Source organism: Uranotaenia lowii, chromosome 2 (assembly GCF_029784155.1).
Source record: "Uranotaenia lowii strain MFRU-FL chromosome 2, ASM2978415v1, whole genome shotgun sequence".
Taxonomy (NCBI): domain Eukaryota; kingdom Metazoa; phylum Arthropoda; class Insecta; order Diptera; family Culicidae; genus Uranotaenia; species Uranotaenia lowii.
This window is the reverse complement of record NC_073692.1, coordinates 90,415,805-90,427,554: the sequence shown is the minus strand read 5'-3', so window position 1 is coordinate 90,427,554 and position 11,750 is coordinate 90,415,805. Positions and strand designations below refer to the sequence as shown.

At 35.2% G+C, this 11,750-nt stretch overlaps 1 protein-coding gene across 1 annotated transcript; it reads right to left on the bottom strand.

Moving 5' to 3' along the window:
* Positions 1-7,070: 7,070 nt before the first annotated feature.
* Positions 7,071-10,568, bottom strand: LOC129741663 (uncharacterized). The gene has a single exon (XM_055733411.1). It carries the CDS (start codon positions 10,566-10,568, stop codon positions 7,071-7,073), a length of 3,498 nt encoding a protein of 1,165 aa, XP_055589386.1.
* Positions 10,569-11,750: the final 1,182 nt, after the last annotated feature.

Here is an 11,750-nt window from a genome sequence, read left to right as displayed (position 1 = left end):
TGCTTTGCGTAGCGCGGCTCGGAACTATTTGATGGGCATTAATTCAAAAGCGGCATGGAGAAATTGAGTCGAACTTTCAAATTGTCCAAAGTAACTAATCATATTTTTGAATGTGATTCAATCCGCCGATGGTACGATTTTTCTAAAAAAAATTTCACAATATTAAACACACATAATCAAAAGACTGAACGTAATTTGTTTAACAATAAAATTGCAACTTCATATTCCTTAAATAATTAGAGGTTATTTTTCACTGTAATACCACATAAATAGGCTTGTGCAAAATTTCACAGTTCAACTCAAATGAGGGGTGTTTAAAAGCGCCCAAATTTTCTACTTCGAAACTCTCCAAAAGCGAAAGTGCGTAGAATCTGGAGTATGCAAGAAATTGAAAAAAATGACAAAAATGACAAAAATGACAAAAATGACAAAAATGACAAAAATGACAAAAATGACAAAAATGACAAAAATGACAAAAATGACAAAAATGACAAAAATGACAAAAATGACAAAAATGACAAAAATGACAAAAATGACAAAAATGACAAAAATGACAAAAATGACAAAAATGACAAAAATGACAAAAATGACAAAAATGACAAAAATGACAAAAATGACAAAAATGACAAAAATGACAAAAATGACAAAAATGACAAAAATGACAAAAATGAAAAAAATGAAAAAAAATGACAAAAATGACAAAAATGAGAAAAATGACAAAAATGACAAAAATGACAAAAATGACAAAAATGAGACAAGAATAACAAAAATGACAAAAATGACAAAAATGACAAAAATGACAAAAATGACAAAAATGACAAAAATGACAAATATGACAAAAATGACAAAAATGACAAAAATGACAAAAATGACAAAAATGACAAAAATGACAAAAATGACAAAAATGACAAAAATGACAAAAATGACAAAAATGACAAAAATGACAAAAATGACAAAAATGACAAAAATGACAAAAATGACAAAAATGACATAAATGACAAAAAATGACAAAAAAATTACAGAAATGACAAAAATGACAAAAATGAAAAAAAATGACAAAAATGACAAAAATGACAAAAATGACAAAAATGACAAAAGTGACAAAAATGACAAAAATGACAAAAATGACAAAAATGAAAAAATGACAAAAATGACAAAAATGACAAAAATGACAAGAATGATGAAAATGACAAAAATGACAAAAATGACAAAAATGACAAAAATGACAAAAATGACAAAAATGACAAAAATGACAAAAATGACAAAAATGACAAAAATGACAAAAATGACAAAAATGACAAAAATGACAAAAATGACAAAAATGACAAAAATGACAAAAATGACAAAAATGACAAAAATGACAAAAATGACAAAAATGACAAAAATGACAAAAATGACAAAAATGACAAAAATGACAAAAATGACAAAAATGACAAAAATGACAAAAATGACAAAAATGACAAAAATGACAAAAATGACAAAAATGACAAAAATGACAAAAATGACAAAAATGACAAAAATGACAAAAATGACAAAAATGACAAAAATGACAAAAATGACAAAAATGACAAAAATGACAAAAATGACAAAAATGACAAAAATGACAAAAATGACAAAAATGACAAAAATGACAAAAATGACAAAAATGACAAAAATGACAAAAATGACAAAAATGACAAAACTGACAAAAATGACAAAAATGACAAAAATGACAAAAATGACAAAAATGACAAAAATGACAAAAATGACAAAAATGACAAAAATGACAAAAATGACAAAAATGACAAAAATGACAAAAATGACAAAAATGACAAAAATGACAAAAATGAAAAAAATGACAAAAATGACAAAAATGAAAAAAATGAAAAAAAATGACAAAAATGACAAAAATGAGAAAAATGACAAAAATGACAAAAATGACAAAAATGACAAAAATGAGACAAGAATAACAAAAATGACAAAAATGACAAAAATGACAAAAATGACAAAAATGACAAAAATGACAAAAATGACAAAAATGACAAAAATGACAAATATGACAAAAATGACAAAAATGACAAAAATGACAAAAATGACAAAAATGACAAAAATGACAAAAATGACAAAAATGACAAAAATGACAAAAATGACAAAAATGACAAAAATGACAAAAATGACAAAAATGACAAAAATGACAAAAATGACAAAAATGACAAAAATGACAAAAATGACAAAAATGACAAAAATGACAAAAATGACATAAATGACAAAAAATGACAAAAAAATTACAGAAATGACAAAAATGACAAAAATGAAAAAAAATGACAAAAATGACAAAAATGACAAAAATGACAAAAATGACAAAAGTGACAAAAATGACAAAAATGACAAAAATGACAAAAATGAAAAAATGACAAAAATGACAAAAATGACAAAAATGACAAGAATGATGAAAATGACAAAAATGACAAAAATGACAAAAATGACAAAAATGAAAAAATGACAAAAATGACAAAAATGACAAAAATGACAAAAATGACAAAAATGACAAAAATGACAAAAATGACAAAAATGACAAAAATGACAAAAATGACAAAAATGACAAAAATGACAAAAATGACAAAAATGACAAAAATGACAAAAATGACAAAAATGACAAAAATGACAAAAATGACAAAAATGACAAAAATGACAAAAATGACAAAAATGACAAAAATGACAAAAATGACAAAAATGACAAAAATGACAAAAATGACAAAAATGACAAAAATGACAAAAATGACAAAAATGACAAAAATGACAAAAATGACAAAAATGACAAAAATGACAAAAATGACAAAAATGACAAAAATGACAAAAATGACAAAAATGACAAAAATGACAAAAATGACAAAAATGACAAAAATGACAAAAATGACAAAAATGACAAAAATGACAAAAATGACAAAAATGACAAAAATGACAAAAATGACAAAAATGACAAAAATGACAAAAATGACAAAAATGACAAAAATGACAAAAATGACAAAAATGACAAAAATGACAAAAATGACAAAAATGACAAAAATGACAAAAATGACAAAAATGACAAAAATGACAAAAATGACAAAAATGACAAAAATGACAAAAATGACAAAAATGACAAAAATGACAAAAATGACAAAAATGACAAAAATGACAAAAATGACAAAAATGACAAAAATGACAAAAATGACAAAAATGACAAAAATGACAAAAATGACAAAAATGACAAAAATGACAAAAATGACAAAAATGACAAAAATGACAAAAATGACAAAAATGACAAAAATGACAAAAATGACAAAAATGACAAAAATGACAAAAATGACAAAAATGACAAAAACGACAAAAACGACAAAAATGACAAAAATGACAAAAATGACAAAAATGACAAAAATGACAAAAATGACAAAAATGACAAAAATGACAAAAATGACAAAAATGACAAAAATGACAAAAATGACAAAAATGACAAAAATGACAAAAATGACAAAAATGACAAAAATGACAAAAATGACAAAAATGACAAAAATGACAAAAATGACAAAAATGACAAAAATGACAAAAATGACAAAAATGACAAAAATGACAAAAATGACAAAAATGACAAAAATGACAAAAATGACAAAAATGACAAAAATGACAAAAATGACAAAAATGACAAAAATGACAAAAATGACAAAAATTACAAAAATTACAAAAATGACAAAAATGACAAAAATGACAAAAATGACAAAAATGACAAAAATGACAAAAATGACAAAAATGACAAAAATGACAAAAATGACAAAAATGACAAAAATGACAAAAATGACAAAAATGACAAAAATGACAAAAATGACAAAAATGACAAAAATGACAAAAATGACAAAAAATGACAAAAATGACAAAAATGACAAAAATGACAAAAATGACAAAAATGACAAAAATGACAAAAATAACAAAAATAACAAAAAATACAAAAATGACAAAAATGACAATAATGACAAAAATGACAAAAAAGACAAAAATGACATAAATGACAAAAAATGACAAAAAAATTACAGAAATGACAAAAATGACAGAAAATGACAAAAAATGACAAAAAATGACAAAAATGACAAAAATGACAAAAATGACAAAAGTGACAAAAATGACAAAAATGACAAAAATGACAAAAATGACAAAAATGACAAAAATGACAAAAATGACAAAAATGACAAGAATGATAAAAATGACAAAAATGACAAAAATGACAAAAATGACAAAAATGACAAAAATGACAAAAATGACAAAAATGACAAAAATGACAAAAATGACAAAAATGACAAAAATGACAAAAATGACAAAAATGACAAAAATGACAAAAATGACAAAAATGACAAAAATGACAAAAATGACAAAAATGACAAAAATGACAAAAATGACAAAAATGACAAAAATGACAAAAATGACAAAAATGACAAAAATGACAAAAATGACAAAAATGACAAAAATGACAAAAATGACAAAAATGACAAAAATGACAAAAATGACAAAAATGACAAAAATGACAAAAATGACAAAAATGACAAAAATGACAAAAATGACAAAAATGACAAAAATGACAAAAATGACAAAAATGACAAAAATGACAAAAATGACAAAAATGACAAAAATGACAAAAATGACAAAAATGACAAAAATGACAAAAATGACAAAAATGACAAAAATGACAAAAATGACAAAAATGACAAAAATGACAAAAATGACAAAAATGACAAAAATGACAAAAATGACAAAAATGACAAAAATGACAAAAATGACAAAAATGACAAAAATGACAAAAATGACAAAAATGACAAAAATGACAAAAATGACAAAAATGACAAAAATGACAAAAATGACAAAAATGACAAAAATGACAAAAATGACAAAAATGACAAAAATGACAAAAATGACAAAAATGACAAAAATGACAAAAATGACAAAAATGACAAAAATGACAAAAATGACAAAAATGACAAAAATGACAAAAATGACAAAAATGACAAAAATGACAAAAATGACAAAAATGACAAAAATGACAAAAATGACAAAAATGACAAAAATGACAAAAATGACAAAAATGACAAAAATGACAAAAATGACAAAAATGACAAAAATGACAAAAATGACAAAAATGACAAAAATGACAAAAATGACAAAAATGACAAAAATGACAAAAATGACAAAAATGACAAAAATGACAAAAATGACAAAAATGACAAAAATGACAAAAATGACAAAAATGACAAAAATTACAAAAATAACAAAAATGACAAAAATGACAATAATGACAAAAATGACAAAAAAGACAAAAATGACATAAATGACAAAAAATGAAAAAAAAATTACAGAAATGACAAAAATGACAGAAAATGACAAAAAATGACAAAAAATGACAAAAATGACAAAAATGACAAAAATGACAAAAGTGACAAAAATGACAAAAATGACAAAAATGACAAAAATGAAAAAATGACAAAAATGACAAAAATGACAAAAATGACAAGAATGATAAAAATGACAAAAATGACAAAAATGACAAAAATGACAAAAATGACAAAAATGACAAAAATGACAAAAATGACAAAAATGACAAAAATGACAAAAATGACAAAAATGACAAAAATGACAAAAATGACAAAAATGACAAAAATGACAAAAATGACAAAAATGACAAAAATGACAAAAATGACAAAAATGACAAAAATGACAAAAATGACCAAAATGACAAAAATGACAAAAATGACAAAAATGACAAAAATGACTGTTGAGGATTCAGGGGGTAGCTTACCGGGTTCAAATGATCGGAGGGTTTACCAATTGCTGTTTGTTGGTACAGCAATAAACACCAGCAGCGGGTACACCCAGGGGCGGTCGATTCCTTAGCGCTATTGGTTTTGTGGTTCGCTGCTTCTCCACTGCCGACGGGTCAGGAGGAAGGTTTTTGTTGCACCTAATTCAAGTCCGCACACAACACACAGCACAAATCCTTCTGTTCTGGGTTTCGGATGTGCTTTAAAACACAAAAGACGACCGATTTACAACAAATAAAACACCACTTTATTGGACTTAATTTTACTCGACCGACAAACAAACAACGAGTAGTACGGAGCTGATGTTGCCGCTACGAGACTTTATTCAGACTGACTTATGCTGACTTTTTTGTTGCTTTGGTCAGCTGGTTGGTGAGTTACCGTTTCCAAACAGTTCATTCGGTAACTCACTGGTATGTTGTTTCTTATACTAGACTGGTTCAATATTTTAAGTTTTAACATTAATACAAATAATTTAAAGAAATTTAACATTTAACAAATAATTGAATTCTAGGTTTGGTTACAAACATTCCGGCCACCTTGAAATGGCACGGACATTTCAACACTCGCTTCGGTATCATTGGGGAGCCTTCATCGGTTGCCTTCATCTTCGACTAAATACGTGGACCAACAGGACGCAGCACGGAACCAGGTGAGCAGGAGGAGTGATTGGTACTGGGCGGTGCGGACACCATCTGGAGCTTTGCTTTCTGGAACAAAGAGGAACCCAGTAGACCAACAAACATACAATAGAAGGATTGGAACCGCAATCACCTGGTGCTTAAGGTTGTCATACAGGAGCTAACTTAGAGTGTAGCTCTACTCATTGAAGCTGCGACCACCGACTACTGCCTTCAATCAGCCATTGCTAGGAAACCGATGGGAAAGGATGTCCACCACATGGAGCCGGAAACGATAAAGTGCGACCTCACTCGGAGCGTTGATTTCTGCGGAACAAGAAGGAACCCAGTAGCCCAACAAACAAAATATGGGGATATTGGAATCGCAATCACCTGATTTTCAAAATTGATGTACAGGAGCTAGCTTAGAGTGTAGCTCTACTCATTCAGGCTGCAATCTGCGACTACTGGTTCTGGGAGGTCCGCAATATACAGGCGGAAACGACGACAAGTGACACCATCTGGGATTTGTTTCTGGGAAGCAAAAGGGAACCCAGTAGACCAACAAACGAAATGTAAAACTATTGGAACCGCAATCACCTGATCCATAAAATTCTGTGCAGGAGCTGTCTTAGAGTGCAACTCTACTCATTGCGGATTTCCAGGAACTGCGGTGACCGGTTCTCCAATTGTTGACCACGTTCATCAGCAGGATCATCTTCGGTCTGCTTCGGAAACACTTGTGGCGTTCATGGAATGTGCGGCGCACTAGATTGCGTCCTCCAATGATCCAATGTTTTTGAAGGATCGTGGGGAGCATTAGTTGTGGGCCGAGGTGAAGTAAATTCCCATGATAATACTTCGCCAACAGATTTAATAGCAGGAGTTTCACGAGCAGAACAATTCGAATAATTCCATTTGAATTCAGTTTGATGCGGGTGTGTTTCAACTGCGATGAAGATGGAAGGCGACTGGTCGATGCAAGGGTGACTAACTTCTCAGGAAAATCCTGTTTCTGGGCAAGACGATACAGAACGAAGGCTGCTTCTTTCAGATCGGCGGTGGTTAGGATCATGAATGGGTCCTTTTCCGACTTCCGTGCAGCAGCTTTCAACAAGCGGAAGTACCGCATGCAGCAACTTCCATGGGACTTCTCCGACGCTTCCGAGATGAAATGCAAATGGTAAAAAGTGGCATTGGCGGAAGACACGTAGCGAGGAACTTGGATCGTAACGGTTGTATCTTGCGTGCTGTGAAAATCCTTCCAATCAGCTTGGTACGACGCTGGTAGTGGGAATTGGATACGAAAACAGTGCAACGTCGTTTCCCAAACAAGTCCGAACGTGGAGACATCCTGATCGTCCTGCAGGCTGTGGATTGCGGATACAGCCAAATCTTCTGGAGGAATACCACGAAGCGCTTCAGGAACATTGGATGCCCATTTCTTGAGTGGTAAACCGGCAGAAACAACTAGAGCAGATGCCTTTCGGCGGAGTTGAACGGCAGAATCGACATCTTCGGCACCAGTCAAACAGACGTCGACGTAGAAGTCACTCTTGAAAACTGGGGTGGCAACAGGAAAACGACTGACTTCATTCTCAGCGAGGCGTTTTAAGGTGCGGGTGGCCAAAAATGGCGAGTCGTCCAGGTGCAGTTGTATTTGGCGGTACATCTTTTCAATGTCGGCTACGAGTGCGATTGGGTGGGTTCGGAAGCGCATAATGATCGACAGTAGATCGTCCTGGATAGTAGGTCCCACCAACTGCGTATCGTTGATGGAGTAACCGGTTGATGTCTTGCACGAAGCGTCAAAAACAACACGGACCTTGGTGCTTGTGCTTGACTCCTTGAAGACTGGATGATGTGGTAGATAGCAGTGGGGGACAGAGTCGTCTACTGGATCAGTTAACTCGATCATGAGGCCCAAACGTTCGTAGTCGGCCATGAAACAAACGTAGGCTTCTCGAGGGGCAGGATCTCGCTTAAGTCTCCTCTCTAGACCTTGGAAGCGGCGCTCGACGATGGATCTTGGTTCACCAACACGTACCAGGGGATAACTAGTGAGTGGCAATCTAACAACGAAACGACCGGACGAATCGCGAGTGGTGGTAGCACTGAACACTTCTTCACACTTTGTTTCTTCAGCTGACAGAGCTTGAGACGGCAACAGAGATTCGAGTTCCCAGGACCTTTCGATGGATTGTTCTAGGTCTCGATCGATGGTCGTACGATGACATAACCGGGGAGTTTCGGAGGAATTTATTGGAACCGATCCGGATACAGCCCATCCAAACACAGTCTCAACTAGAGTCGGCATTTCAATGCCGAGGGAAATCTTGCTGCCACTGTGAAGTTCGTGGTACACTTCTCCGCCCACAATGAGGTCAATGTCCGTAGGAATGAAGAAGTATGGATCAGCCAGGTTGACATCGGGTATTTTCCAAGCAGCAACATCAATGTCCACAGTCGGTAGGCAGACTGTTGGCCTTTTCAGGATCAAGAAATCTAGCTCCGTTGCATACTTGGATACAGTTGAACGAATCTTCGCTGTTAACTGGCGCTTGATCTGCTTGGATGACTCACCAATCCCTGAAACGGCAATGTCAACGGTAGAACGGCGGAGATCGAGGGTGTTGGCCAACTTCTTCGTCATAAAACTGCACATACTAGCGGAATCAAGTAGCGCTCGAGCCGGAATTTCCTTTCCCGTACTGTCAACCACCATAAGCATAACCGTTTCTAGCAAAACTGTACTGGTTGATGCCTGAACAGTCATACATACTTGTTGGCTCGAAGTTGATGGTTGCGGATCTGCATCTGTAGGGGCGGTACTGCGCTGCGGAGCTGGTAGGGGCGAATTCGACAATAACGACGTTGGTTCCGGCAGCGAATTGAAAAAGGTGGCCTTGATTGCATCGTGGAGGAGAGAGTGATGCCTTCCGTTGCAGAAACGACAAGTGTGTCGAGAGGAACATGTTCTTGCTAAATGTCCAAAATTGAAACAATTCCAACACAAACGATGCGATGTAACAACTTGACGACGGTTGTTGGGAGAGAAACTGGCGAATTTCCTGCAGCGAAACAGATGGTGTCGTTCCGAACATACAATACACGGCGGTGGATCAGGTTTTGTATCCGACGCAACAGGATTGGCCACTAATCGGTACTGCTTCTTCGGTTGGGATCCCGTCATCCTCGTTGGCATCGTTTGCAGGTAGTGCTGCTCCTCTGAGACGATCGTCTTCAGCATCATCGCTCGAGAATACAGGAAATCGATCAGCTCTTGATAGGTGATGTCTCTAAGGTCGCTCGTTTTTTCCTCCCAGGCTCGAAGAGTCGTTGGATCCAGTTTGTAGCACAGTAGGTTCACTAGTGGAGTATCCCAGTAACCTACCGGCTCACCCAGTTTAGCCATGGCCTTCACATGGCGGTCAAAATCATCTGTCAACGTATGAAGATCCTTTGAAGACTCTTTCCTTAAAGGTTGAATGTCGTACATTGCCCTGAAGAGCTGTCGTTTCAAGTACCGCTGGTTATCATACCGCTTCATTAACGCTTCCCAAGTGATAAGATAATTGGCAGCCTCAACGTTTACGGACTCGAAAGGTTTCTTGGCTTCGCCTTCCAAACTCTGAAGCAGGTACTGAAGCTTTGCAACCGCTGGAACATCTGGATTCAAGTGTACCATGGACTTGAACGTGTCTCGGAACGACAACCATCGCGAAAAATCACCATCGAACCTCGGCAAATCTATTTTGGGCAGGCGTAGGTGAAACATAGCTGTGCTGGTTGCTGCGGTCGGCTCTGCTGATGTAGAACTGTTCAACCTTTCCGGGATGTTGTTCAACAGGAATGCTTTCACCTCACAAAACCTTTCTTCGATGGTTGATCTCTCAGCCAAACGCATTTCAAGCCGATCTGGTCCATCCCACTTCTCGATGACGGTTTGCGTTTTCTGGAACTGGTCGTAGATCCGATCAACTAGATCTTGTCGAACTTGAAGGCGCCCAGCATCACGATCTACGTTGAACTCTCTCGTAAACCTTTCAACATCCGATAGATTTGTCAGGATGGCCTTGCGACGAATGATAGCATCCTCCACTCTTTCGTCTGACTTGGTTTTCGGCATATTGAAAAACACTGACACTTGCTACCACCACTGTACGATAACGAAAACACAGCACAAAAAACGAAAACGAAATCCTTCCCGAACCGATGTACTGGTTTTTAACACGACGGCGGAAGTGTAAACCAATCGTACGATTAAATCCTTCCCGTCGCGGATTTACACTTCTACACGACGAAGAATGATACAAATCGTACGATATAATCCTTCCCGTCGCGGTGTATCAAACTTAAAACGAAACGAAACCGAGAATTGTGTGTTAAAATCGACGAAAAAATCCTTCCCGACGCGACACACAATTCTTTCGCGAAGACTGCCACCCACTCACACCCAATCGCATATAATTTCAATCAATATTGCCAATATTTGCCTCAGGTACAAAAGGACTGAATTCGCCAATAAAAATTCAAAGTCCGAATTTCAATCAACAAAAAACATCAAATCCAAGTTTTCCAATTTTTGCTGACCGGTGTAGAGCATAAACATAACAGCCGATCACAATTAACAGCTGCTGATGGATTTGTGTAAACGGCTTGGCTTGGTTCCTTTGTGCGCTTTTTCGGCTCGTCGAACAATGTACAGCAGTACAAAAAGGCAAGCAAAATGGCCCAATTTGATGCAGCCAGCGCGTCGAGTAAATAAAATGGTGTACTCACCGCTACCTTCCGTGTGGGGAATTCCTCCGATCCGGCCGAAGGACCAATGTTGAGGATTCAGGGGGTAGCTTACCGGGTTCAAATGATCGGAGGGTTTACCAATTGCTGTTTGTTGGTACAGCAATAAACACCAGCAGCGGGTACACCCAGGGGCGGTCGATTCCTTAGCGCTATTGGTTTTGTGGTTCGCTGCTTCTCCACTGCCGACGGGTCAGGAGGAAGGTTTTTGTTGCACCTAATTCAAGTCCGCACACAACACACAGCACAAATCCTTCTGTTCTGGGTTTCGGATGTGCTTTAAAACACAAAAGACGACCGATTTACAACAAATAAAACACCACTTTATTGGACTTAATTTTACTCGACCGACAAACAAACAACGAGTAGTACGGAGCTGATGTTGCCGCTACGAGACTTTATTCAGACTGACTTATGCTGACTTTTTTGTTGCTTTGGTCAGCTGGTTGGTGAGTTACCGTTTCCAAACAGTTCATTCGGTAACTCACTGGTATGTTGTTTCTTATACTAG